This window comes from Drosophila navojoa, chromosome 4 (assembly GCF_054131105.1).
Source record: "Drosophila navojoa isolate 15081-1374.11 chromosome 4, UAZ_NAV_1.0, whole genome shotgun sequence".
NCBI lineage: Eukaryota > Metazoa > Arthropoda > Insecta > Diptera > Drosophilidae > Drosophila > Drosophila navojoa.
The window spans coordinates 4,475,274-4,502,812 of NC_142892.1; the positions used below are offsets into that span (position 1 = coordinate 4,475,274).

The 27,539-nt window shown below is 43.0% G+C and overlaps 6 protein-coding genes across 14 annotated transcripts; 4 read left to right on the forward strand and 2 right to left on the reverse strand.

The window, feature by feature from the left end:
- On the forward strand, positions 1 to 3,585 carry Cht2 (Chitinase 2). Of its 2 annotated transcripts, none has more exons than XM_018101772.3 (5): positions 1 to 200; positions 1,864 to 1,963; positions 2,032 to 2,196; positions 2,265 to 2,770; positions 2,840 to 3,585. In XM_018101772.3, exons 2-5 carry the CDS (start codon positions 1,876 to 1,878, stop codon positions 3,503 to 3,505), a joined length of 1,425 nt encoding a protein of 474 aa, XP_017957261.1. In that variant the 5' UTR covers positions 1 to 200; positions 1,864 to 1,875; the 3' UTR covers positions 3,506 to 3,585. The 2 variants fall into 2 exon arrangements, with proteins under 2 accessions (XP_017957261.1, XP_089116165.1); XM_089260039.1 differs by lacking the exon at positions 1 to 200 and adding an exon at positions 1,542 to 1,750.
- On the reverse strand, positions 3,568 to 9,422 carry LOC108651853 (uncharacterized). Of its 4 annotated transcripts, none has more exons than XM_018101765.3 (5): positions 8,161 to 9,422; positions 6,937 to 7,106; positions 6,815 to 6,877; positions 6,572 to 6,755; positions 3,568 to 6,510 (listed from the first exon to the last, which is right to left on the reverse strand). In XM_018101765.3, exons 1-5 carry the CDS (start codon positions 8,963 to 8,965, stop codon positions 4,475 to 4,477), a joined length of 3,258 nt encoding a protein of 1,085 aa, XP_017957254.1. In that variant the 5' UTR covers positions 8,966 to 9,422; the 3' UTR covers positions 3,568 to 4,474. The 4 variants fall into 4 exon arrangements, with proteins under 4 accessions (XP_017957254.1, XP_017957253.1, XP_017957256.1 ...); XM_018101764.3 differs by having other exon boundaries at positions 3,568 to 6,513; XM_018101767.3 differs by lacking the exon at positions 8,161 to 9,422 and adding an exon at positions 7,202 to 7,709.
- On the forward strand, positions 3,744 to 27,006 carry Oseg4 (intraflagellar transport protein Oseg4). The gene is made up of 14 exons (XM_018099980.3): positions 3,744 to 3,881; positions 15,704 to 15,807; positions 15,875 to 15,985; positions 20,840 to 20,957; positions 21,020 to 21,131; positions 21,192 to 21,628; positions 21,691 to 21,859; positions 21,921 to 22,517; positions 22,584 to 22,687; positions 24,574 to 24,851; positions 24,912 to 25,526; positions 25,589 to 25,896; positions 25,958 to 26,735; positions 26,796 to 27,006. The coding sequence occupies exons 4-14, from the start codon at positions 20,934 to 20,936 to the stop codon at positions 26,977 to 26,979; spliced, it is 3,606 nt and encodes a 1,201-aa protein (XP_017955469.1). The 5' UTR covers positions 3,744 to 3,881; positions 15,704 to 15,807; positions 15,875 to 15,985; positions 20,840 to 20,933; the 3' UTR covers positions 26,980 to 27,006.
- Gk2 (Glycerol kinase 2) lies at positions 10,915 to 18,319 on the reverse strand. Of its 5 annotated transcripts, none has more exons than XM_089260035.1 (3): positions 18,115 to 18,319; positions 13,156 to 13,782; positions 10,915 to 13,050 (listed from the first exon to the last, which is right to left on the reverse strand). In XM_089260035.1, the coding sequence occupies exons 2-3, from the start codon at positions 13,775 to 13,777 to the stop codon at positions 11,939 to 11,941; spliced, it is 1,734 nt and encodes a 577-aa protein (XP_089116161.1). In that variant the 5' UTR covers positions 13,778 to 13,782; positions 18,115 to 18,319; the 3' UTR covers positions 10,915 to 11,938. The 5 variants fall into 5 exon arrangements, with proteins under 5 accessions (XP_089116161.1, XP_017957259.1, XP_030238216.1 ...); XM_018101770.3 differs by lacking the exon at positions 18,115 to 18,319 and adding an exon at positions 17,825 to 18,060; XM_030382356.2 differs by lacking the exon at positions 18,115 to 18,319 and adding an exon at positions 17,407 to 17,617.
- Positions 18,488 to 20,386, forward strand: LOC108650534 (uncharacterized). The gene is made up of 3 exons (XM_089260038.1): positions 18,488 to 18,694; positions 18,749 to 19,550; positions 19,610 to 20,386. The coding sequence occupies exons 2-3, from the start codon at positions 18,779 to 18,781 to the stop codon at positions 20,320 to 20,322; spliced, it is 1,485 nt and encodes a 494-aa protein (XP_089116164.1). The 5' UTR covers positions 18,488 to 18,694; positions 18,749 to 18,778; the 3' UTR covers positions 20,323 to 20,386.
- Positions 22,926 to 24,494, forward strand: LOC108650727 (uncharacterized). Its single transcript, XM_018099987.3, has 2 exons — positions 22,926 to 23,748; positions 23,822 to 24,494. Exons 1-2 carry the CDS (start codon positions 23,034 to 23,036, stop codon positions 24,475 to 24,477), a joined length of 1,371 nt encoding a protein of 456 aa, XP_017955476.1. The 5' UTR covers positions 22,926 to 23,033; the 3' UTR covers positions 24,478 to 24,494.
- Positions 27,007 to 27,539: the final 533 nt, after the last annotated feature.

The window sequence follows — 27,539 nt, forward strand, 5'->3', positions numbered from 1 at the left end:
GCTCTTCTGGCTGGGCTGGTAGTTCGGCTTGACTGGTTTTTATGTCTGAGCTTGAATTCACAATGAGTCCGCTGTGCCAGCTCGAAGCAGTTTAGTTATTGGTAACAACGCGTCGGCAACGGTTTCACATCGGACGACGACGCGTTCGGCTGGAAGTGTGAGAAATAAGAAAAAAAGTCTTGCAGCAATAAAGTTATATTGTACGTAAATCTTATACAATCATTTAAGACATGCATAAACATAAAGTGTACATATAAGATATTTTCTTCCGTCTTCAATATGCTGTTCACGTTGCCCCCAAGCCTTTCGGAATATCAAGTGCCGTAGTCAAGTGAATGTGTTTTTCTTTAAAGTTGAAGTTGAAGTTGTTTTTAGCGCTAATTAGCTTTCCACGCACATGCATACACCCAAACAAACATTCATACGTACATATATATACATATGTATGAATATTACTGCGTGACTAGGCAGGCGCAGGCGTAGCTCCAGAGAAGAAATTTGAGCGAATTAATTTCAAGTTTCGCTTGGTTCTTGGATTTGTGATCTGGTTTGCTCCTCTCGATTTCGTTACGCATCGCATTTCCACTCCAATCGAAAAGTTGAGCGAATTAATTTACAGTTCCGCTGTATTCTTGAAGTTGCGATCTGGTTTTTTTCCTGTCGATTTTCGACTTTGTTTTTGCGTTCGCAAGATTCGCGCAGTTGCTTTGTGGTTTTTATTGCTCTTGTTGTTGTTCTGTGACTCGATAAAGTGAAGAAGCTGATTCCGGTTTTCAGTCAAAACAAAAGGAAACATACAAAAATTACAAGGCGTATCATCAATTCTATTTTGTTGTTTCTTGCAAGTGCATATTGATGCCATGTTATTTCTTATCAGTAGTCAAATTGATGTTCTTTGTTCAAGAAAATAAAACTGATAGCAATGTTGTCTAGCTGCGAGGCGAACCACCTATTTGCTATATATGTCGTAAAATGCTTGACCCGTTACCTTAAGTATTTGGTTCGGCAAATAATGAATCATACTCGGTTGGATTCGCATGCATTTAGTGCCGGCTGCCCATAAGACTCTACCTCGATGACTTTTTAAGGGGTGCACGAGCGAAAGTTGAGAATCAGGTTTCACAGCCCACGTTCTTGTAATATTTGTTTTTGTTTTATTGGCTAGTCAGGCAGGATGGTGGAATATCCATACAAGTGCGTTGAAGAAACAAGGGAGACCGGGATAATCGCGAGGGCTTGACTGGCAGATACCCTAGAAAAGATTATGGTACGAAAGAAAAACATACGAGGATTGTAATATATTCGCTAGTAATTGACAAGCACATACCCTAGATAACAAAAGGCGACAGATCTATTAAAATAAACTTTTAAAGATAGGGATTTTTATTAGGGATTAACATGAGCTATGTATGATACATGACTATTAAATTCCCTATAAGTAGCTAAGTTAAGAGTTTATTAAAATATGCTAAATGAGAATTACTGCCTCTTTCATAAAAATCAATATAGCCTATCTTAATGCTTTAATGCAGGGTATAAACGAATGCAAGCTGGAAGAAGTTAACGCGAAAAGCCACTTATTTAAGCCACATTTATAAATACAGTTGTCCAGTTTATTATAAAATCTTGATTCTGTCCGGATGATTCATTCGGAGAACCATTGCATGCAAGATTCTCGTTGCCTTTCACTTTTCTGCTGGCTGCAGAGGGAGACTCAATTAAAAGGCGACTTAATTGAGCTTAATTAAAAGTATTTCTTAAATACAGTTTTCTTTACAGCTTGACAGTTATAAATACATATGCATGCATGCATTTCGCTTAAGCTGCGCCCACTCAATTTGTGATATTCTTACTTTTTTTCAGTTGATCTTGGACATGCTGCTCAAAGGAGGTGGAGTTTATAGGCAGGCGCTGCAGTCGCTTTTCCTGGCCACATTTTTGGCTTCTGTTGCGGCTAAGACAGGTGCGTGGTTTTGCGGTAGACCACAAAGGGTGGCTAGACTTAACAATTTGTTATTTTCATGCTTGCAGGACCCACACACAACAAGGTGGTTGTTTGCTACATATCCACCTGGGCTGTCTATAGACCTGGCCAAGGTGCCTATTCCATCGAGAACTTCGATGCGAACCTTTGCACCCATGCTGTGTATGCCTTTGCGGGTCTCGATATCACCCAAGCGTCCATCAAATCGTTAGGTAGTATACATTTTTATTGTTTATACGAGCGCAATATGTAAATTAGTAATACGACATATGTGTTTTAGATCCGTGGCAGGACTTGCAGGAGGAGTATGGCAAAGGCGGCTATGAGCGCTTAACGAGCTTGAAGAGCAGCCATCCGCATCTGAAGGTCAGTTTGGCCATAGGCGGCTGGAATGAGGGCTCGAAGAACTATTCGAGGCTAGTGGCCAATGCGCAGCAGCGCGAGCATTTTGTGAAACAAGTTTCCGGTTTCGTGCGCAAATACAATTTTGATGGCCTCGACTTGGATTGGGAGTATCCAACGCAACGCGGTGGCAGTCCGCAAGATCGCGAAAATTTCGTCGCCCTAACAAAGGCGTTGCGAGAGGAGTTCGATAATTATGGGCTGCTCTTAAGCTCGGCTATTGGAGCTGCCAAGAATGTCATCGATCAGGCGTACGATGTGCGCCAAATCTCGAGGTATCTCGATTACCTGCATATCATGTGCTACGACTACCACGGCAGCTGGGACAAAAAAATTGGTTACAACGCACCGTTAACAGCTCCAGCTGATGATCCATTGAGTGTGGTAGCTATAAAAATGATTTACTAACTTTAATATAAACATATATTTATTGCCATTATTGTTTATTTGCAGCAATTCACCATTGACTATCTATTGAAGCTGGGTGCTCCGCCTTCAAAGCTAGTCTTAGGTCTGCCCTTCTATGGTCGCACGTTTAAGACTGCTGCTGAGGGCAAGGTAAATGATGCCAGCGATGGCATTGGCTTTCGTGGTCCATTCACACGTGAGGATGGTTTCCTAGGGTATAATGAAATCTGCGATATATTAAGCAACAAGACCTCTGGCTGGACAACCAACTGGGACGCCGAGACTAGTCAAATGGTTGCTCGTTCTGAGCGCAATGTTTTCACGCAGGACGTGAATGTTGTCTCCTTCGATAGTTCACGCTCCATCGCTAATAAAGTAAAGTTCGCTATGATGAAGCGATTGGCCGGCGTCATGGTGTGGTCCGTGGACACGGATGACTTTCTTGGCAGATGTGAAGTGGACGAGGACACCTATGCAGATTTTAAATATGTGAAAAATGCACCAAGAAGGCTAAATCAAAATTATCCTTTGCTGCGAACCATCAATGAGGCGACCACACTTGCGCTCGAGGAATTGGCTGCCGATGAGGTCGTAATACCAGATGACTCAGAAAATGAAATACCCCATGGCAAAAATGCTGCAAAATCTTTCATTAGTGTAAGTTTACTGCTCAGCTCTGTTTGCGTATTGTTACACAGTCTAACACATTGAAAAGTCCACAAAGTGCCTTAGTTTTTATTATATGTTTGTTCCCCAAATAATAAATGTCAATATTATTAATTTTAAACAAATGATTTTATATATTTTCAATTTGAGCGCACTTTGATACTTGTGCGCAAAACATCGATAGGTGCGCTAGCATTTGCTGCAGCCCTCGTTGCCTATCGATTTTTTAGATTCAACATTAACTGTTATTTTGTAAAATAGCTGCCATATTAGACTATCAATGTGTACATTTTATGTTATAAATTTAACTTGCAATCTAACGTTTAACTAACTATTTATATATATATAATATATATTTTTGTGTGTGTTTGTATAAATATGCATTTATGTATCGGATTGTGTGAGCTATTTAAATACACAAGTAAGCAACATAATTTGTTTAATATTTTCATAGAATACCAATGCTACAGTGTCAACATTCAATACAAACTACAATATGATTTGTGTATATATGTATATATTATTTACTATATAAGAAGTACTTGTGTATGCTACGTAAAAATTTCAAGTTAAAGCAAAGCTTTGGCCGCATGGACCTTAATGTAAGAAGGGCCAAAGACAGAGAAGTAAAGAGAGAGAGAGAAATTGAGCTCATTTAGAGATCGAAAATATCTGTACTCGAGTTCATTATGGATGGCAAACATTACATATGCATATGCGAAGATCTGTTTACAAATCATAGGCAAGAGAGTTAACTTTGAATGTGTGGATGTGTGTTCGCCTCAATTGATGCTATGTGAAGCGCGGGAAGCAGGAACATGAAGACATGGAACATAGAGAGCGTGGGAGAGCGGGAAAAAAATACTAAGCTCACATAGAGATCGAGTAGATCTGTACTGGACTTCATTTGGATGGCAATCATTTCACAAATCATAAGTAAATCAGCAAGGTATAGACGTGTGTGCTGAGTGTGAGTGTTGTTTATGAAACCTAGACGAAAACTTCAATTTCGTCTCACAAACGTTTACCTTCGGACCAATCGGTGCGTTCGGCACCCGGACAACGGTTACCTTCATAGATTTCCAAATGCTCTCTCGAGCGACTCTTTGATTTGGATTTGTGCTGCTTGCTGCTGCCGGCGGACGAGCGTTGCAGTTGATAGCGATCGTTGATGATCTCATAGTGGGCAGGAGCATGAATGGAATCGTTGCTAGTGCCATTCCCGGCCAGCAGTAACTCGTGTATATTTTTTGTCGAGCGCCGATGTGCCTCCAGACACTGCGATTCCGACGAGTAGGGAAAGGAGGCCACAAAGTTGGCAGTCGTTGACTGCGCGGCAGGCGGATCGCTGGCAAAGTTGGCAGGGGGCGGCGGCAGCTGCTGCAGTCCACCGTCGCAGGGCGTCGATGGCGATAGATCTGTGAACTCCGTTTTGGCCTCAGATTCCACAGAGCACATGCTTTGCCGTGAGATATCCTTCTGCAGCTGCTGTTGCTGCTGATCCAAGGCGGCGCTCTTGAGCGTTGGTATATTTAGATTGGAGCTCTCATAGTCATCCTCCAGTCGTGCTTGTGGTATAGGCAAGCGACTCCGAATCGAGTGCTCCCTTCGGCCAAAACGTTGCGCTAAATAATCCTCGTTGTTGTTATTGCTGCCGCTTTGATTGCTGCTGCAGTTGCTGTGCTGATGGTGATGCTGGTGAGGCTTTTGATGTGGCTGATGATAGTAGTTCTCATTGCAGCAGCTGCTCACGTCTGCGAAATATACCTCCGATTCGGCAGCTTCCTGGCCCTTGGCAATGGCTCCATTGGAGTCCTGGTAGCCATTGTTCTCCACTCCGTTGGCAGCTGGCGGCTGCGACTGCATCTGTTCTTCCCCCTCCTCCTCCTCTTCGGCTGGCTCCTGCTTGGCAAACACCTGCTGGACATTGGGTCTTTGCTGGTTGCTGTTCTGCGTATTCTGTGGCCCAATGCTCTTGGCGCCCGCCTCGATGCGCTTCTTCAGCTTGCGCGTGGGCAAGGTATTGGAGCACCGATCGCGTTCCCTCCAACCATTGCAGCCATCGCTGTCCGAGTGCGTGTTCTCGTATTCCGCGTTGCCAACAGCTTTGGCCTTGTAGCCAGTCACAGATGATGTAGTGCACCCGCCGCCTCCTCCACCAACGCTTAGATTGTCCATGCGCTCCAGTGTGGCCGACTGAACCGATTGTTGAGGCACTTGCTGCTCCTGTTGCAACTGCAATTGTTGCTGTTGCTGGTGCTGCTGTTGTTGGTGTTGTTGCTGCAACTGCTGTGGCATGGCGGGATTGACCGCTTGCAGATATTGATAGTACCCCCGTCTAGCTGGACTATTGGGATCACTGTACGGCGGCGGTGGACCCCAGACGCCGTAAGGCAAGGTAGCCAATGCCACCACAGGCTCCTCAATCAACATTTGATTGCCATCGGCTACAGCTGTCGTTGAGCTGAATCCATATTGCGAGTCCGGACTGGCTGCGGCTTGTCGAAATCTACGTGTCGCATCCGGCGTGGTGCGTTGCCAAGGCATTCGTGGCCAGCTCCAGCCGCTGCGTCCATTGCGGCAGCCACTGAGCGCCTCTTCGCCGCCGCCGCCCGGATTGGGTGAGTAGAAGTTCCCCGGTGGCTGCGCGGTCCAGAAACGTTGCTCAGCTGCAGGGCCAACTCCTGCGCCTGCTGCTACGGCGGCTGCTGCGGCGGCTGCACTGGCCTCATCCCAGGGATATGAGTTTGTCAGCTGTCGATGGGCGTGGCACTGCTCACAGCAACGACAATTGAGCATACGACCCGGGGCACCTAGGGTATGGGGCGGAGGTGGCGCCTGTGTGGCATAAAGCGAACGGCAGCGCAGCTCCAGCTGCTCCCAATACATCTTCTTGCGCTCATGGCTGAGCAGTTGATAGACCAGCATGCAGCTGAACACGGCAATCAGGACTCCAGCCACAGAGAGTCCAAAAATGGCGCGCAGACACGAGTAGAGCGAGCCATGGACAACTCCACAGTCGGAGAGCGAATCAAAGACCAGACGCACACCTTCTGAAAGAGATTGGGCTGGAGTTAGTGGACTGCCAACTGGAGTATATATCATTCTTACCTTTGTCCACACGATCCACCTGGGACTCAATCAGATCCGAGTAGCAGGTGCAGGTGCGCGTCTTCTGAGCATATTCGCATTCACGCAACGCCTGCAGTCGACTCATGTGGAGCACCGTCGTGGTGACGGTGACCAGGGCGCAGGTCAAAGCCGAGACTAAACCACAAGCGCCTGATAGCTTGATCTAAAAGTGGAAAAGTGGAATTTACAGATATGATTTAGATTGAGCAAGGCTCCACTTACCAAATAGCTATAACGATTGCGACGACGTGCCAGACTCATGATGCAAACACCCGTCAGAATGAGCTGTAAAGTAAATATATATGTGAATAGATATCAGGATGTATCAATCAATGTGGACTTACCAGCGTGGCGGGCACAAAAGTGGGCACAGTTTCAAAGTTGCCCACAGTTATGGTATAGGAATGCAACAAGAAGTAAACGCCCAGGAAGAGAACGCCCAGGAGGCAGCTGAAGCCACCGCAGATGAGGCACCACACCACATACTTCTTGATGCCAGCGCCAGGACGATGAGCTGAGTAGAGAAAGAGAAAGAGTAAGAGAGAGGAAGAGTGAGAAAGGGTTTGAGATATATAAACACATTAGGAATCATTGTAGTAATCCTCTAACCCATTGAGCCACGATGATGATGTGCTTCAGCTGCGGTTGGGGGCGCTGGCACCCAGGTGCATGGCGTGGGCATGCTATACTGCACGAACTGCATCACCGGATAGCCATGCATGTTGACTAGCTAGTCGATTACACCCGTCTCTTGCAGCAGTTCAATCGAAACTTTCTTAAAACTCTTTCGCTTTTAACATCTCGCAACTGCTTAAACGTTTATTTTGTTTTGCATTCTGTATATATATACTATAAACACCGTTTTATTTGTATACATAGATGAGTATGATTTTTTTCTTCACTTCTCGAAAAAATATCTACACACAAGTCCGTTTCAGATGCCTCAACTGGGCAGCTGCGCGAACTTTGACTGCTGGGTGGTGGCGAATGGGAGACGCGGAAGCTGCGCCCCAAACGGAGCGTGCGTTGCAGTTGCGAAACGATGTCAACTACAATTCCAATTCCGATTCCGTACTGACATTCACACAGTTACCAAGCCAAACAACCAACCAACCCCGCTGCAATCACGGATGTCTCCCAAGGGAACTCCAAAGAGAATGAGAGCGAGAGAGAGAGAGATAAAGAGAGATTGCGCAGGCGTCGAACTAGCAGATGAGGTAGCTTTACCCGAGCGGATGCTGTTTGTTCATACGGCTACGATGATACGTAGAGAGAGTTCTAGTAAATGGTAAACTATAACAATTAATGTGTGAAAGGCTGCCCATAAAATACCCTATAATCAGCTAAGAGATAGGAGATGAGCAAGAATTCCCCCAAGGATATCTATTCACCGAAAGGATATGTGATTTGTATGTGAATGCATGTCTCCAAGTTGCGCTGTAATCATGAATGAGTAGAAGATACATGTGACTGACAAATAGCCTATAAAGTAACTTATATGGGTTATTTTATGCCGTGTATATACGACTCAGTTCTTCTTCTTCGCACATTTTTTATACACTACTCACCTATGGAACCGTTGGCATTGCTCCTTGGCCTGGGCGGTGGTCGTGGCGGCAACGGCGGACGATGATCATCCAAGCCTTGTGATTTGGCACGTCCACCAGCAGAGGAAGCTGCCGCAGTCGCAACCGCTTCGAGCTCCGTGTCATGGTAGATGTCATTGCAGCTGTCCGTCTTGGCTGGCAACTGATCCGCTATGGTGTTCGCATTGCGTGGCTTCTTCTTCTTGATCATCGTGCTGTTATTGTCCGATTCACTGACCGTAATCTCATCGGCGCCGAGCATCGCATCCGCGAGGAGGCTACGCTTGTGCTGTTGCTGCGAGATGGAGACGGAGATGCTGTTGGCACCACAGCTGCACTCGAGATCACATTCGCATCGCGGAGAGCTGAGAGTCGAGCTGTCAAAGGGCAAATTGTGATTCTCCTCATTGGGCAGGGCTTGGTAGGAGTGATTGAGCAGAGATTGTGCCGACTGGGCCTTCACTCCCACCGGCTGGACAGGTGTCGATGTGGCTGTCGACGTTGAGGTCTGCTGATGGACGAGCACCGCGACAGCCATGGAAGCATTCTGATGCTGTGGCTGCTGCTGGTGCGGCGGCTGTTGCTGAATCGCTGTCGCTCTTCCACAGGAACAGGGGCACTGACATTGCTGCTGGGGCTGTTGCTGCTGTTGTTGCAGATATTGAGCCGGATATTGTATATAATGATAATGATGAGGCGCTGCAGCCTGGACGAGACTCGACTGTGAGGCAACACGTTGCAGGGAAGCCGAGATCGAAGCTGTGCTTGCGTCCGCAGCAATATCCATGGCTGAATAACCGGGCAACTGGCTAAACTAAACCGGTTTGACCCTTTTTAGCTGCAAACACTTAATAAATGCCTTCCACTCTCAGAAAGAAACAAACACAGGTATCAGGTATGTCCGTACATGATGACTGTGGGAAGGAACTTTTGCGATTTCAATTTCGTGCACAATAAATTGACCAAAATTTATTGCCAATGCGGCAGTATAATCCAAAGCAAATAAATAAATAGCAAACACGATCGAATTAACATAAACAAAAAAGGCGCAACAACAACAACGACAACACGAACCGCAACAATTCGGCGGAACGAAACGAACGCGACTAAAGTTGAGCGATGACTGTGGCTTTTCGCTAGCGATCGTGAGAGGATTGCCATTGAGTGCGGAGAGAAAAAGAACTCAGCTTAAGTATGAGTCCATACATTCACGAATTAAAGAACGCAGCTCAAACAGGAGCTGTGAAAGCACTCAATATTACCCAATCGTTCGGTATACACAGCTAGAGCGAGAGAGAGAGAGAGAGAGCGTGGAGTGAGCGCAGCAATAGCTTCACTCTTGCTCAAGTACTGCTTTAAGTGGAAGTCATACTTCTATCGAAAGAAACGGAATACAATTGTAGCAACAATTCCACACTCCTTTACACGCACACACACACATATGTGAGAGGGAGAGCACAGTTTTGAGCATAAGTGGATAAAACTACAAACTAGAGCTCGCCGTTTGAGCAACAGCTCTACACTTCTATACACATACACACGCACAAATCATTGAGCGCAGTTTTAAGCAATGACTCCACACACTCCCGCACCCACACATTCGTGTGAGCGCAATTTGAGCAATAACCTCACATACGCATACATTTATCAGAGAGAGCACACACACACATGCATGGATCAGAGAGCGCAATTTGAGCGTCAGCTTCGCAGCTCTACACAGCATTCTACAGCGCCGTTTGAGCAACAACTCCAAATTCCTACACACAGACTCAAACTTCATACTCCTACACACACACACACACACACGCACACACAGATACAATCGTGTCTGCTCTAGCTGAAGAGAAAAGTTGGGAAAAAGGTGCGCGCTTCAACTTCAAACGAATTCCGGTTCTGGCTGCTGTTGTTGTTGCTGCTGCTATACACTGATTCAGTAAAAATTCTGAAGGTGTAGCCAAAAACAGAGCAAGGCAGTGAAAATCAATTTCTTTGTTTGGCCTTTTTATGTTGTTGTTATATGGGTCTTCTTACCTGAGTAAAGGCAAAAGAACTCGATGTTGTTGGTGCAGCATAGTGCCACTTATGTGTGTAAGCGTGTGTGTATATATGTAAATATAAGGCAACCTGTAGAACCAATTTAAATGAACAGCGGGTTACTCCACAGGCATAACTGGCTAACAAGGATAACTCGAAATCAGTTAGGTTAAAATGAGAATTTAGCTAAAAAAGAAATTGAGTCACGTATAGGACTAAAGAAATAAAATATTTATGAAATTTATACATCCATGATCACTTGGCATTAAGACATATATATGCAATAGTTGAAAAATGATTAAAAATATTTCCCATATCTTTTAATACCCATTGATTCCTAATCAAATTCCACTCTAACGCCTTTGCACTCTTTGGACACACCCAAAAACCATAACACTGTTTATAGCGTCAGTTGTAGCGGAGTGTAGGCATACGCCTCCAATAATCGGTAGATTATTATAGTTATTTTTAAGTGATATGAACATTTCCGCCACTGATAATGTTCTACATTTCAAGTACACTGATAAATATATGTCGTACGTACGAGCGCATATCGTAGAAAATTAGACGGTCTTTAACATTATTGTTATATAACCTATATTTGAAAAGATTTAAAATCAATACCCAAAGCCTCATTTCTGAGTTAATATCATATAGATATGCATTATAAAAGAATCCAATTAAGAACAGAAAGTATAGTCATTTATCATTTTGAATCGTTTATTTGTATAGCCTATAAACTAGACAAACGTCTATCATAGTTATATATTAAATATTAGGTAATATACAAATGTCATTTGCGCTCTGGTTAAATATGTATATAGTATGAATGTTTATCTATATGTATGTACAATTAGGTGATATAAATATTTGGGTTTTTGTGTGGGTAATCGATGAACTTTCTCGATTTGAAGCTAGCGCCTAGTACAGCTTGTAGAGCGATAAGATAAGTACATGAATTATATATGTACATATTACTAGCTAAACACAAACAGGCAGAAAATGAGTGAACAAACTATTTACATATATGTATATTATATATATTAATTTAAAGCCAAAGCTACTGAAGACTTTTTGAAACATTCCAGGAAAGAAAAGCTACAAACATAGTTATATACATGGGGTCGTTAGTTCTACTAATTAAATAATAATTATCACAACCGATAATGGGACTCTCTAAAGCTGCTATGGCATTGGCTTTAAAAGAACATACTAAACAGTCGGCAGTGCCCGACTAGCAGATACCCTAAGACTTGGGAGGGTATTGGTATTTGTGTTTATATAGGAAATGTCGAAGATCATCCGATTCATAATAGACCTCTCATAATTGTGCACTACAACTTTGAGGCTCTAGCTTTAATAATCATAATAAAAATATTACTATTATAAAAATAATAATAATATAATAATTTAAATTCTGGTTGAGCAGTCGTTTTTTTGTTACCCAATATCAAGCTATTGTCATAAGTTATCGACAAATAATGTTAAAATTATTTATAAATCAAATATATATATACCCTAGCTTTTGTATTCGCCAAGGCGGATGCCTTTAAACATACGGACATATCAGCTCTAAGCTAAAATACATATAGACTCCATGGAATTATTATTCTACTTGCTTTCACATACATTTCCACAAATACAATATACCCAACTTTTTCACACATTTTCAATGAGTCTTAAGGTTATAAAACCAAATACACATTTTGTTTTTGTTTTTTGTCATTTATGACTTCACAGTTGCTGATAGGGAATGGACGAGCATGGCAAAACTGCTGATAAGGAAGATGCTCGCTGGCAGTGAGGATAACATGCGATAGTCGTCTTCGGTGTGGGTGCGCGTCTTCTTCTGCTTGATGACCCAGCCCAGGCTGCGTTCCACGGCACGCTTCCACTTGCCGTAACGCTCTTCGCGCTCCTGTTCCGTGGTGGTCGGCAGAAAGGTGTCGTAATGGACGTTCTCGTAGTAACGCTTCTCCGGCTCGAATTTACACAGATCGATGCCTTCGGCCTGGGCGGCACACATGGCCGCTCCGAAGGCCGTCGAGTCCATCAGCTGGGAGCGAAAGAGTGGCAGACCGGCTGTGTCCGCTTGGAGTTGCATCAGCAGATTATTTGTCGTCAACTTGCCGTCCGCATGGAGTTTGTTTATGTCGTAGCCGCACTCCTGGTGCATGCACTCCAATATGTCGCGGGTCTGGAAACAAATGCTCTCCAGGGCTGCGCGCACAATGTGATTCTTTCGCGTGAACTGCGTCAATCCAATGATAATGCCGCGAGCATTCTGTCGCCAATAGGGCGCATACAGACCCGTAAACGCCGGCACGAAGTAGACATCACCCGCCGTGGGCACCGCTTCGGCATATTTCTCAGCATCTCGCGAATCGGGCAGCAGTCGCACCTTCTGCTGCAGCCAGGACAGAGCGTGGCCGGCCACTGAGACCGAACCCTCCAGAGCATATATCGTTGGTGCCTGGGGTCCCAGCTTATAGGCAATCGTGGTCAACAGTCCATGGCTGGAGAAGACGGGCTTGTCGCCCGTATTGCAGAGTAGAAAACAGCCGGAACGATATGTATTCTTTGTCTGGCCGGGCTTGACGCACATCTGCCCCAACAGCGAGGCCTGCTGATTGCCCAATATACCGCTCAATGTGATGCCGCGTAGAGCACTCCTCTCTGAGGTGATCTTACCAAAGACCTCCGAGCAGCTGCGTATGCTGGGCAGCATATCTTCCCGAATGGCAAAGGTTTTCAGCAACACCGGATCCCAGTTTTGGGTTTCCAGATTCATGAGCAACGTGCGAGAAGCATTTGTAACATCCGTTATGTGTAGAGCACCTAATTGGGAGAAGAATTTCAATTATTTAATATGCAGAAGCTATAACACTGGTAAGATCTAGCATATAATAATCACCCTGTATTACACCCTGTAATAATGCTTACCATTTGTTAGATTCCATATGATCCAGCTATCGACTGTGCCGGCCTTGCAGCGCTTCTCGCGACACGCTTGCCGCACCTCGGGCACATTGTCCTTCAGCCAGCGTATCTTCAGGGCGGAGAAATACGTTGAGATGGGCAGTCCGGTGCGCCTTTTGAAATAGTTCGGATCCTGAACCTTGGCCACAATCTGTTCGACTGTGCTGCTCGTTCGTATATCCTTCCACACGATGGCATTGTAGAGTGGCTTACCGGTGACCGCATCCCAGACGATAGTCGTCTCTCGTTGATTGGTAATACCGACTGTGATAATGTCGCTGGAGCTGAAGCCAAGTTCGGGAAGCTGTTTAATTGCCTCCTCGGCGCACTTGTTTATCGATGACATCATCTCCAACGGATCCTGCTCATACCAGCCATCCTGCGATGATATTACACCCAATTCCACACGATGTGCGGCGATTTCTTTGAAATCGGGCGTCGTGTAGATCGAGAAGCCAATGGTCTTGGTGCCCTCATCGATGACACCGACGAGGCCTGTGTGTTGGATTAGGGACTGCTTGCGCAGCTCTTTGCTACGAAATGGCACATCGGCACTCGAATTCGGTACGTTCTTCCCCTCCGTCATGCTGCCTGCAAAATGAAAAAAAAAAAAAAGAATTAGTCTCGATTAGGCAACGGAATAATGCGGTTTAATGCGGAAATTAAACTATTATTAGCTCACGATAATGAAAATATACAAGGCGACATTGTTGATAGGGAACTATACAGGCCGAAGACACTCATGCGAATGCGATATGATCTTCCCCATTTACTAATTACATTTCAGTACATACGGTAAAAATATAGAGTAGAGTATTTTCGTAGTCATTCGATAAGAGTTTTGAGAAATAATTACATACGTCTCATATAGATTTAGTCGAGATTGATTCACGTTCGGATGAAGCGATAGGCACGTGTAGATCAGCTGGGAATATAATCTTCTATACATATATAATTGTATGGGGTCAGCGATCGCTAATAAAATTGTCGTTTACGACCATATTTCTTATATTGACGTATATACGAGGTCTGTTCGAAAAGTTAAACAAATTTGTAGTTCTGGGAGTTATGTATTAGCTCGAATATAGAGATACTTTTTGAATATAACTCGTATACATTTGATATGTCTGAGACAGCCTTGCCTATATTAAACATATAACATACGAGCCCGATATTCAATTGCATTTATTGAGACTTTGCTCGAATATCTTCGATACAATGTGATCTTATTTGCAATATGATCTTACTATCGCACGATCTACGATCGTTTCACCTTTAACTCGAGAACTTTTTAACTGTTTCCAAGAGAGGATTTATTTTTCACATGCCAAACAAAAGTCTATTTACTTTATTTGTACTTTATTTGTTTTTGTTGCGGTTGACTTTGTACTCTTTGGAAATTGGAGCCAAGCCCCAAAGCTTTGTTGGTTGAACGGTCGAGCCCTCTACAAAATACTGACACAAATACATACGTACACACAAAAATACATGTATATATTATATACACATGTCTGTATTGTAAGACAGTTGTTATCTATAAATTTGTTGAAGCTTTTTGGGTTTTTGTCTAAAATTATTCGTTGGCAGAGTCCAGAGAGTAAATAGATAAGAGACAAATAATGATCGAGTGATGTCAATTATTTACACGAGCTCATTTCAAGCTCTATGTACGTATATACTGCAGATACATACATGTGTACATATATGTGTAAGTAGACAGTAATTTTTTAGTGCTTTTCGTGATGTAGCTGATCACAGAGTCCAAGTTCGAGTCAATGTCACTCGGAGTTCTCTTTTTATATACACGAATAGGGTAATTTTCCTATATACAAACATATATGCGACTTGGCCGTTTAATCGTTTCGTCATTTAGATTTATAAATAAAGATGTAGGGACCGTATAAGTACATATATATATATTACATATGTATATGTATGCATTCTAAGCTTTCGATCAATAAATTTTTAGTATTATTTATCAGTTTTAATTATAGCCGCAGACTGATCAAGCAAGAGCTATTAAAGAATTTGTATGTTGCTGCCTTCAAGTTTACCTTGTTGTTGCAATTATTGGTAACAGCGATAAGAAGCAACCACAATGTTAACACTAGTGCCGATACTTTAACAAAACACTAAAGAACAGATAGAGGGGGAGAGGGAGTACGCGCGCGTGCTTGTATAGTTTTATTGTATTGCGTTCGCTTTTCGTTTGAAGAAATACTGCTAGAGTAAGGGGGAGAGAGAGTACTTGCTAGTCTTTCACTTGCTTGAAGAGACGGTGTTGGAGTGAAGGAGAGATCACTTATTTATATTGCACTTCGATGTGTTTTTGTTTATTCGTATGCAGAACGGGTGTTAGAGCGGTGTTAGGAAGGAGCACGTGTTTCTTTTTATTTTTGTATGGAGTCGGAGTTAGGAGCAGAACGAGCGTGTTTTTATTGTGTCTCACTTAATATGTTTTTTGTTGTTTTTTTTACAGCTGTTTTTAATATTTTTTATATATTTTTTTTAGGAGACACACACGACATCTGTTCAAGGCGAGCGCCAAAAAGTATCTGAAAGTCAGGGAGCCAGTGACAGCTGCTCGAACCGCCAGCCATATCAAAGTGAAGGCGCGTCTATGTATACTATATAATTATATATGTATGTATATATTTATAACAAGAGCTTTTACTGCAGGCAGCGACGCATTGAAAACAAACATTGACACGACACACAATCCCAAGTGCGATAAATACAGGAGAAAGAAGAGTGAACAGCTGATAAGAAAAGCCGGCTGATTTGAGAGTAGAAGGTAAGAGAGACAGAGAGAGAAATACAGGCGACAGGAGAGACGGGTCAGAGTGTGGGTGGGCGCATTGTTTTGGCATTTAAACAAATACATACATATGCTTACAATTTCTATTACAGTGCGTATCATAAATATGCCAACAAATGATAAGTAAATCGATTTATTACACTAACAATAAAAATATAAAACATACCATTTAGTATAGCTAGAACTGGCCAAAATTAAAACAATAAAAAAAGCTAGAAATTATATTAGAAAAAAGTTAATAACATAAAATAATAACAAATATGATAAAGAAAATATTAACAAAAAACAAATTAATACCAAGAAAAAATATTCTCGTAATTTCATTGAAAAAAAAAAAAAATATATATATATATATATTTATTTTTATTAATTTTTTTGATATGCAATTATACATATAGAAGTCATTCACACAATGAATCTGTTTCACTTGCATTCATTGAGCTTCTTAAAATAGCGCAAATAATGCTAAAAATAATTGAGTTTAAAATTTTTTGAATTCCAACCTTTTGACAATATAAGCGAAAAGAAACGTGTTTTGTGCAGCGATTTCATTCAACTTCATTAATACTGTTTAAAAATGCAAAATATACAAAAATCAGCTATGGGCCAATGATAGCGAGTGATGAAATCTATTCGAAATATACCCTAACTTCGCGTATGGTATGTGAGCTGAATGAAGTGTTTCTTGCAGGGCATACAAAGTTCGTAGAGTTACTTACATATATTGACATATTTATAACCTGTGTGTGAAACACATATAAATAGGTGTTATATTTGCATTGTGGGGCAATTGGATGCACAGCAAGCGAATGAAACGAATATGATATATGCAGGTGCAGTTGTGCATATATTAAGTAAACACACATATAACTATATATACGAGTATGTATATATGCATATACCGTTGGGTCAACAAACCGAGTAACAAGGTGCAATACGAGAACTGTTTATTTTGATTGAAAAATGGAAATGAATAAATGCTGACAAGCAGATCGACAGAAACTAAAGAGTTGGCAAAACAACTTAAATAGATGGCGCCAGCAACAACTTATGATCGTAGGAGGTTCGGGTTAAATGAGTTGATTGACAGAGGAACAGTTGTTAAATAATATCAACAGATGGCAGCCACAATAAATTCTTATCAGAAGTCTATAAATCTATTATAATCAAATAGGCCGAAAATAGATAAGGAATGTTGTCAAAGAATAGTAATAGATGGCGGTAGCAATAAATTATAATTATATACCCGCCAGCGTCTAAAGGTCAAAGCTGTTTAATTAGTCGCTTTTATAAACACTTGGCCAACTGTTGGCTGTTAAACACACAAGCAGAGCGCACACACATGCAAATACAACGATAATTACAGTATTATAAAATATATGCACTTTTCGACACACACCTTGAAACGAATGCAAATGCGCAACAGCAAATGCAAAGCTTGTAAGGCAACAATTACGTAAATTTGATTTACAAAAACAAATAACAGCCGGCAGTCAACGTATGCAAATTATATATTTATTTCCGCGTTTGGTTGTCAACGCTCGCGCAGTTGGCGACAAACTGAACCAAAATCTATTGATGACTGTGCAAGATTGGCCAACGCGATCAATATAAACAAGAGAATAACAAGAGAAAGAGAGATCGAGAGAGAAAGCGACCAGTGCACCACTGCAGTGGTGGCTGTCAATGAGGCGTGCGTGGGTGGGCGAGCAGCAGCACGTGATGCTCAGCAGCTCAGAAGCTTAATAAAATAAATCAATAGGAGACAAACACGCACAGAGAAACATTAACACATGTGCATACATATATACATACCAGTGCAGAGAATACACAACTGCGAGCAGACAAGCCCCTCAAAGCTGCTTGGCGATTGGTCGGTTTTTATTTGCACTGATGACGTCACTGTTGCGAACAGCAGCCACACGTCAAACGTTTATCTTAGTTTCATGTTTGTTTATGTTTAAGGCGTATGGTGTTAATCGCGATTTACTTAATATCCAAACGTATAGACATTGCTGAGAGCAATGCACTGTCTTCTTAACTTAGAGCGATGTTTCTTAACAGCACAGTATTTACAAGACGAGCACGTGTACCGGTTTACTCACCCTAGACGTATTTCAGGCTAGCTATGTATATCACTATTTGTTATCATTTACACCACGAGAATGCTTTGATAAGCACCTGCAGCTTTTATGAACCACGGAAGCCATGAGTAAAACAACCTGCCATTAATTATATTGTTCTCCTAATAAAATCAACTCTCTGACGAGCCCTTTTTTCTGGTTGTTTATTGCCAATATACCAGGGCTGCGTAAATACTATACATCCGTCACCGTTCAGTTTGCCCAACAGTTTTGTAGTCGACGCAATCAAGATTTTTGTGAAATATAAGCATAGGTAATTGATAGAAATGTATGGGACTTCGGTATCCATGTTTATCATTGTTATAATTATTTTATTTTATTTTATTTTTTCAAAAATTGTGAGCGCTGTCGTTCAGTTTTCACAACTGTTGTGTCGCATTTACAATTTGCGCGCCAAAAGCTAAAAATTCAAATTCAATGAACGAATAACGATTTAAATACAGGTGCTTATCTATCTATGTTAAACTTTATTAGTTAATATAACAGTATTATTGCTGCAATCGTTTTTATATTTCATGTAAGCTTATCACCAAACATATGTGTGCGTAAATTGAGTAGGCTATTATCAAAATATAATTTTAGTTAACACTTGCAGCTATGGCACGCCAGTATTTGGACAAACACCATGGACAGCGGACGAATTGGGCTGGGAGAAGTGTACGATATACCTGAGCAACATACTGATAAGCGTTCGTTCAAGTCGATAGAGCAGAGCTTATTGTCACAGTTTGCCATATTGGCTAGCTTTTCGGGCGTTGTATTGGCACGTGCGATATTGACCCCAAGACGGACAAGTCGACTGAGTCCGACAATATGCTACCTATTGGAGTTTCCTTTGATTGTGGTGCCTGGTGTTCTTTTTGTGACAGTGGCTAGTGATTACTGCGCCCAATTCGTGGCAGTTATGATTGCTCTTCTATTCTTTTACATTATACGGACCCGTGCGATATCGCGAATCAAAAAGCAATCTCAATTTAATGTAGGTAGTCGGCCTATTGCCCTTACTGTGGGCCGTGCCCTGACTCATTTGATCACATCTATTTGTATACTCGCGATTGACTTTGGCAGCTTTGATCGCCGACATAGAAAGAGTCGACTATTTGGCGCTCGGCTCATGGACACGGGCATTGGACTCTTTGTGGTGGTGATGGGTTGGGTGTCTCGGCGTCCACGCAATTGCATTGAATTACGGCGTCATGTTCTACTATCTGCAATGCCGTTGATTCTACTGGGCATTGCTCGGGTCATCGCGCTCCTTGCTATTGACTATGGACAGGATGAACATGAGTATGGCGTCCATTTGAATGCATTCTTTACTCTGGGTCTGACCAAGCTTTTTGGTAGTATCTTTGGCTATTTCGCGCACACCGACTGGCAACTATTGCCTATGGCATTTTGTAAGTTCATAAACAAACAAATTCTAGACCTAAACTAATGTAATTCTTCATGCTTACAGGTGTTCTGGCATGCCATCAAGTGGCCCTCACCTTCGGCGGTATCTCGGAATATGTGATGGATGATGATGTACTTCGTACCACATTCTTGAGCGCTAATCGCGAGGGTATTTTTTCGATACCCGGTTTCGTGGCGCTTTATTTGTTATCTATTTACTTCGGCCGTTGGTTGTTTGCCAAAACGGTATATAGCTTTAAAGAAATGATTGGAAAACTTCGTAGTCTGCTTATCATAGTGATTGCTTGTTGGCTACTGATGGCAGTCGGCGCCTATGCAGTTGGTATCTCTCGAGTCACCTGCAATTTGGGCTACGTCATATGGATGTTTGCCATAATGAGCACCATGTTGTGGCTAACCATGGTAATTTTTAACCTTATATTCGAGGAAGCGAACGAACAGAAACTTGACGAGGCGCAGAGCCTAATGGACGAAGCCCAGTTTAATGAAACTGAGAATCTAGAGAAGGGTTTATTAATTCCATCGAAAACAGTTGCTATCAAGAGCAGCGGAACACAATGTATTATCATCGAGTCATTGAACATGAATGGTCTAATCTACTTCCTTTTGGCCAATATATCAACAGGTTGTGTCAATATCTTTTTGAAGCCCAAAAAGCGTTCGGATGCTTCCTCGGTGCTCATTTTACACATCTATATGTTTGTGGTGACGTTCGCCGTCTTTCAACTGTATAAAAGGCGTATTCGCATTGCCTAAATAATTTCATAATAAATTAACAAATCCTCTCACTGTGATAAATAAAATAACAAGTTTTCATATACATGTGTTTTTAATTTGATTGTTTAAGTATTTCTATTCGCTATTGAATAATAATATCGGTCAATTACCTTTTTGAAACTATATAGCAGGAATTTGTTAAATTTACAACATTTTGATACATTTTTAGCATCAACGGACGTTAAAAGAACGTTAGAGACAAGAACAAGCTCGCTTCCGTTCAGTTCATTAATAGTTCATTGCTGACTGGTTCACAGTGAGCTCAGTTTGTGGTGCTCTCTTTCACACTCTCTTCGTTGAGTAGAATTGGTTGAATAGAATCGCAACGAAAGTTAAGGAATTTCTGTGAATTAACGCGTGTATTATGAACACTTTGTAATATGCGTAATCTAAAAACCAATTCCATGGCGCATGCGCAGCTGCATGATGTGAATTCTTAAACAAATTTCAAATATGCTCAATCAATGCGACGTCATGGCAACGTAACTGTAAACAGGTGCATGCGTACTTAAAGTATTGCTATGGCAATCATTTACGGACGAAAACAGGTGTAAACAAGCTGCAGAGCGAAAAAAAACGTAAATTAAAAAATGTTTGTTTATCTAAGCAAAAAGGTAACAACAAAATATATTAAATATTCATTAATGAATATATTTAAATTTATCAATATCCATAGATCGCAATCCCCAACAATGTGAAGCTCAATTGCATTGCATGGAACAAGGAGGAAGGTTACATTGCGGTTGCCGGAACAGAGGGATTGCTGAAAGTGCTCAAATTGGATCAAGGTAAGCCAAAACAAATATTTATAATAATGAAAGAAATAAATAATAAGTAATTTATTGCAGCTGCTAATAATGGGCCGAGCAAAGGCGGCCTCGCCGCCGTTTCCAATCTCTCGATGAATCAGACATTGGATGGGCACAAGGAATCGGTCAAGGTGGTGACTTGGAACGATGCACAACATAAGCTAACCTCATCGGATGTAGACGGCGTTATAATGGTGTGGATGCTGTACAAGGGCGCCTGGTATGAGGAGATGACCAACGATCGTAAGAAATCAACGGTGGCTGGCATGAGCTGGACCTCGGATGGCACCAAAATCTGCATTGTCTATGAGGATGGCGCCATCATTGTAGGCTCGGTCGATGGCAATCGTATCTTTGGCAAGGAGCTTAAGAATACACATCTAACTGGCGTACAATGGAGTCCAGATAATCGGCTCATACTGTTTGCCCTGGCCAATGGCGAATGCCATCTGTACGATAATCAAGGAAACTTTGCGGTGCGTCTTAAGATGACCATAAAGATGATAAAGTTAATATATCATAATAATTTGATTCACAGATGAAACTTAACATTAAGTGCATTACGCTCAGCAGCTCAGCGGGTCGTATACAGCGCATTGCGAGCATCAGCTGGTTTAGCGGCACTCTGAACAATCGCAGTCGACCTGTTTTAGCGATTTGCTATGAGAACGGAAAGGTGCAAATTATGCGCAACGAAAACGATGATAGTGGGTGTATTGATTAATAGATATGAACTATTTATATTTATATTATTTATTTTCCCCGTAGATCCGGCAATTTTTGACACAGGCATGCGTAATGTGGACGCCAAGTGGAATCACGATGGCAGTGTGCTGGCCATTTGTGGTACATCTCTGGAGCCAGCCAGCCCAATGCGGGATACGAATCAGGTCTGCTTCTACTCACCGCTGGGACGGCTACACCGCACCCTAAAAGTGCCTGGCAGTGACATTACGTCTGTTAGCTGGGAGGGCAAATCGTTGCGCATTGCCATGGCTGTCGACTCGTTTATATATTTTGCCAATATAAGGCCCGAGTACATTTGGTGTTACTTTGAAAAGACGGTTGTCTTTCTCAACAGCAGCAATGGCAATGGCAGTGGCAGTGGCAGTGGCGGCAGCAGCAGCTCGACCAACGTCATCACCTTCTGGAACACGGTGTCCAATCAGAGTTTCCTCAAGGAGGTGGAGCCGACACTTTGCTTGGCTGCCAGCAACGAGCACTGTGTGATCGGCGTGGAATGTGTTAGCAGCAACATTAAGGAAATTGCGCTCAGCACACTGGAAGCACACAACAACAGCAACAACTCTGATGGCCGGGTCTATCAGCTATTGCTGTGCAACTCCATTGGGACAACAGTGGACTGTGAGTTAGCGGCATTGCTTGAAATAATATAGTTTTTATTGTATTTTTCTCTCACTCATCTTACAGCAAAGTATACGGATATCAAGCCTCGATTTGTGGGCATTAATACTGCTTACGTGGTGATTGCATCGTACGAGGAAATACTCATTTGGCATTATTATACGCCAAAGGTAAGTGTATATGTTATCTATATATGTATGTATATCTGTGTATCTACCTACGCATGTATGTTAATCCATTTGTCAATCTAATTAACTATCTATCAAAATAGTCATTCACTTATCCAAATACCTCTCTATCTACCCCTTGTTTATATATGTGCTCGGATATCTATCGACACAAAACTATCCATCTTTCGTTAACCCTTAGACTTTTACGATCGATATGTCACATTCACATTTTGTATACTCAATTCGAAATAATATCAATTATTTGTGTCATAAATTCGGAGCATGTCGCATAAATTTTGAACTAGAAACAAATAGAACAAATATCTCGATTGCAATTTGATACGCCATGACACTCGGGAAGGCAGTATGGAGATTGCCGGTCTGCGACACAATGATCGCAATTTTGGCCACATTTATGTGCATTGTGTTCGCTCGCATTGTAACTGGGATATATTCGCATCGGCTTAGTCGAAATAAATGCTATCTGGTTGAGTTCTTATTGATCGTTCCGCAGGCCATCCTCTTCACAACGGTGGCGAAAGCGTATATTCATTATTTTGTCGGACTTCTGATTATATTTTTGTGTATATATATTTTGTGCACGCGCGCCATTTCGCGTGCCAAAGCTCGCCGGGAATTCGATTTGGGCCGCCGGCCATTATGTTTAACCGTAGTGCGCGCCCTGACTCACATAATCACAGCCGTTTGTATACTGGCCATCGACTTTCAAATCTTTTATCGGCCATATCGAAAGAGCCGTACATTTGGTACCACTTTAATGGACACCGGAATTGGACTTTTTGTGCTTACCATGGGTCTGGTGTCGCGACGATCCCGAAACTGGTCAGATATACGTCGCTGTGCTCTGCGCTCCACATTGCCGCTGATCGTGTTGGGCTTCGTTCGGATTGGCTACAATCGTATGCTTAAGTTCGAGCAGGACGAGCACGAGTACGGCAGAGATATGAATGCGTTCTTTACGCTGGGCATCACCAAGTTCTTTGGCAGCCTACTCAGCCTGGTGGCACGCACTGATGCCCACCTCTTTCCGTTGGCCTGTGGCAAGTGTTATGACGAAAATGAAAGCATATATATTTTCTATATTCTATTTATATATTTATTTTCTATCTGCAGGACTTTTGTTGACCCATCAATTTTGTCTATCCTTTGGCTATCTTTCGCGAATCGTTATGGAGCATTATTTTCCACGCACCACACTGCTGTTTGCCAATCGTGAGGGTATCTTTTCGCTGCCCGGCTTCTTCGCCATTTACTTGCTGTCGATATGCTTTAGCAGGTGGTTGGTGCGCAACACATTGCTCAGCTATCAGGAGATGTTACGCAAGTTACGTGACCTACTTCTCATATCGTTAAGCTCTTGGCTGCTGATGGCCGCGGCCCATTACCTTGTGGGCGTCGCTCGGGTCACCTGCAATCTGGGCTATGTTATTTGGATGTGTGCCATATCCTTCACAATGATCACCCTGACCGTATTCATATGTGACTTTTGCATCGACAGCGTCATGTCCGATACGCTAATCAGCACAGTTACAGATTTAGATAAGTTGGAGAACAGAGAAACGGCTCCAGCATATATTATCTGCGAAGCCTTGAATATGAACGGTTTGACTTTCTTTCTCCTGGCCAATTTCCTGTTGAGTGGAGTTAAATATTTCTTAAGCCCACGATCACGATCTAGTATTACGTCGTTGCTAATTCTACTTATATACATGCTGATCACTACTTATCTAATATATCGATTGCACAGGAGGGGCATACGACTGGCCTAATGCTGATCTTCAGAATAATGTATAATATGAAAAATTGATTTATTATAATAAGATGATCAAGCCTCCAATTAAAACAAAGATTTGTTTTCATTTTAGAGCACATCCAACTTGCATGGCGTTAAGGCGCGCAAGGAAAAGAGATTTCACATTCATGATACGCCAACTGGCGTGGAATTGTCCAAGGATCTGCTGGTGCAGGGCGAGCAACGTCGAGTTATCGATCCAATCTGTGCGATTGCCGTATCCGAAAAACTGTTACTTGTCGCCTGTGAGTCGGGCGTGATAAATGAGTACAGTGTGGCGAATGTTTCCCTAAGAAATCGTCACACTATCCACACCAAGATCCACAAAATTGCCATCAATTGCAATTCGACGTAAGCAGCGCCTACTTCTTATTGCCTCATCCAAAATTTAAGTACTTATTTCATTCACAGTCGTGCGGCAATTATAGATAACTTGGGTGTGATGACGCTCTTGGATCTGGATGACAATCGGGAGACGCAGCTGAACTTTAGTCGTGTGGAACGCAAGGATGTTTGGGCTGTTAGCTGGGCGAAGGACAATCCCTTGTTGCTAGCGCTCATGGAGAAGACGCGCATGTACATCTTTCGAGGCAACGATCCCGAAGAGCCCATCTCTTGCTCTGGCTACATATGCACTTTTGAGGACTTGGAGATAACTAGCGTGCTGCTGGACGACATCATCAGCTGCGGTGAGCTGCAAAACTCCTCTCATCTCATACAATTGAGGGTGAAGTCGTTGCGCGACACGGACGATCTGTTGGAGCATGTTGGACTCGAGGATGCCAAGCAGTTCATTGAGGATAATCCACATCCACGTCTGTGGCGTCTGCTGGCAGAATCGGCGTTAAAGCAACTGGAGCTGGAGACAGCTGAGAATGCATTTGTACGCTGTGCCAACTATCCGGGGATTAAGCTGATCAAGCGGCTGCGTAATATCAGCTCACAAATACTGCAAAAGGCCGAAATCGCTGCCTTCTATGGAGAGTTTGATGAGGCCGAGAAGCTCTACATGGATGCAGATCGAAGGTATGATTAGATGAGCAATAATTAGTTTAGTTATTAAATATGTACCTTCTCTCGCTTCTCAGGGATCTGGCCATTGACTTGCGCATGACTCTATGTGATTGGTTTAGGGTGGTGCACCTTTATCGCATGGGCGGCGCCGGTGTTTCGGATCAGCAAATGGAAACAGCCTGGCGTGAGATTGGACATCATTTTGCGAATCTGAAGTCCTGGGAGAGTGCCAAGGAGTACTATGAAAAGTCACATTACCTAGAGGGCTCCATTGAGTCTCTTTACCACTTGGAACAGTTTGATGAGCTGGTAACGTTCGTGGACAAACTCTCAGAGAAGAGTCCGCTGCTTACAAAATTAGCCGAGATGCTAGTCTCTGTTGGTAAGAGCCGCGACACCATTCCAATTTATTTGTAACTAACATTAATTCGTCTTCAATAAAGGCATGTGTTCGGAGGCTGTGCAGGCATATCTGAAATTCGGCGATCCTAAGGCCGCTGTCAATGCGTGTGTAAATTTGCGTCAATGGGGTCAGGCCGTGGAGCTGGCTCAAAGGTATCAAATGCCGGAGGTGAATGTGCTGCTCAGCAAGCATGCAGCACAGCTCTTGAACGAAGGACGGCTGCCGGAGGCCATTGAGCTGCAGCGCAAGGCTGGCAAGCATTTGGATGCAGCGCGTCTGCTCTGTAAGCTGGCCGAGCAGGAGGTGGAGAAGCGTGCCCCGTTGCTGCGCATCAAGAAGATTTACATACTGGCCGCTCTGCTTGCCGAAGATCATCTCAAGTCGCTGGCCACGCCCCAATTAGACTATGCCATCGATCGGAATCGCCTGCTGGACGAGATTAGCTTGGAGGACGCCGCTTGCATTGAGCGCATCTGGCATTGCGCAGAGGGCTATCATTATATGCTGCTCGCCCAGAGGCAACTACGTTTTGGCATCATGCACAGTGCTGTGATCACATCCTTGCGACTGCGTGACTACGACGATGTCCTGCCCGTGGAGGATATATACAGTCTGCTAGCCTTGGCCAGTTGTGCAGACAGATCCTTTGACACGTGCTCGCGGGCATTTATGAAGCTGGAGTCCCTGGAATCGCTGCCCGAGAAGATGCAGCAAGAGTACGAGGAGCTGGCCGTAAGCATATTCTCGAAAAATGAGCCCGAGGATCACAAAGTGGACACCGTCGCTTGCTATAGCTGTGCAGCCCATGTCCCGGACAAGTGAGTGTTAAGTTGAGTATGAATTACGGTCTTTACATTGTTTATCATTTGTATTCTTAGTTTGCCATCCTGCATGGAGTGTGGTGCTCGTTTTCCGGGCTGTGTTTCGTCGGGCAAGCCCATCACGCAGCCAACGAGCAATATTTGGATATGTTCGACTTGCCATCACTGCGCATCGCCTATGGAGATAACAAGGCATCGAACATGTCCGTTGTGTCACAGCCCAATTGCCTTAATAAAGTGAACAATGAAAAAATATGTAATATATATATATTTTTGTTTGTAAACAATAGGTAGATAACATAGGCGGTTGTTAACTAAACAGCTGTTAAATGCAGCGTTTCGTTAAGTGAGTAAGTAGTTTATAGTTGTGACGCCACCTATTGGAAGTCGATTGAAACGAATTTATTCACAGAAAATCGGTATTAAATCGGGCGCCCCCTGTTGGCCACTGCTCATTGAACGAACATTTGTTTACTGTAGAGTGCTTTGTACCTTTTGCAACACTCAAATTCGCGCAGTTTACAGCACTGACTGTGTGAGTGGTAACCCGCCTGGAAATTGTCTAGCAGAAATTGTGCCGTGTTTATTTATTAATGTGAATTGCAAAATTTACGTTCTCTCGTAAAAGTGTTCCCAATCGCGCGTAGCTGGCCACACATTGTGCCTCCGGCGCCGCTGTTATCCCACAGGGTGCACGGTCTCCAGCCCAAAACACCCTAAACACCGCCTCCCCCCGCCAAATTGCAACGCTCAGCTGTTTTGCTGTTTCGCTGCTTCACCTGCTCCTGCAGGAGTCTCAAA

Excerpts from the sequence above, each read along its gene's own strand:
- Oseg4 (XM_018099980.3), top strand. The coding sequence starts at position 20,934 with ATGTTTGTTTATCTAAGCAAAAAG. Across the intron at positions 22,688-24,573 it reads GGCATTATTATACGCCAAAG|AGCACATCCAACTTGCATGG; the intron begins GTAAGTGTATAT and ends TTTTCATTTTAG. Across the intron at positions 26,736-26,795 it reads GCAGCCCATGTCCCGGACAA|TTTGCCATCCTGCATGGAGT; the intron begins GTGAGTGTTAAG and ends TTGTATTCTTAG.
- LOC108651853 (XM_018101764.3), bottom strand. The coding sequence starts at position 8,965 with ATGGATATTGCTGCGGACGCAAGCACAGCTTCGATCTCGGCTTCCCTG. Across the intron at positions 6,878-6,936 it reads CTTTTGTGCCCGCCACGCTG|CTCATTCTGACGGGTGTTTG; the intron begins GTAAGTCCACAT and ends TTTACTTTACAG. Across the intron at positions 6,514-6,571 it reads GGTGGATCGTGTGGACAAAG|AAGGTGTGCGTCTGGTCTTT; the intron begins GTAAGAATGATA and ends AATCTCTTTCAG.
- LOC108650727 (XM_018099987.3), top strand. The coding sequence starts at position 23,034 with ATGACACTCGGGAAGGCAGTATGGAGATTGCCGGTCTGCGACACAATG. Across the intron at positions 23,749-23,821 it reads CCTCTTTCCGTTGGCCTGTG|GACTTTTGTTGACCCATCAA; the intron begins GCAAGTGTTATG and ends TTCTATCTGCAG.
- LOC108650534 (XM_089260038.1), top strand. The coding sequence starts at position 18,779 with ATGGACAGCGGACGAATTGGGCTGGGAGAAGTGTACGATATACCTGAG. Across the intron at positions 19,551-19,609 it reads ACTATTGCCTATGGCATTTT|GTGTTCTGGCATGCCATCAA; the intron begins GTAAGTTCATAA and ends TCATGCTTACAG.
- Cht2 (XM_018101772.3), top strand. The coding sequence starts at position 1,876 with ATGCTGCTCAAAGGAGGTGGAGTTTATAGGCAGGCGCTGCAGTCGCTT. Across the intron at positions 1,964-2,031 it reads TTCTGTTGCGGCTAAGACAG|GACCCACACACAACAAGGTG; the intron begins GTGCGTGGTTTT and ends TCATGCTTGCAG. Across the intron at positions 2,197-2,264 it reads AGCGTCCATCAAATCGTTAG|ATCCGTGGCAGGACTTGCAG; the intron begins GTAGTATACATT and ends TATGTGTTTTAG.
- Gk2 (XM_089260035.1), bottom strand. The coding sequence starts at position 13,777 with ATGACGGAGGGGAAGAACGTACCGAATTCGAGTGCCGATGTGCCATTT. Across the intron at positions 13,051-13,155 it reads CATATGGAATCTAACAAATG|GTGCTCTACACATAACGGAT; the intron begins GTAAGCATTATT and ends TCTCCCAATTAG.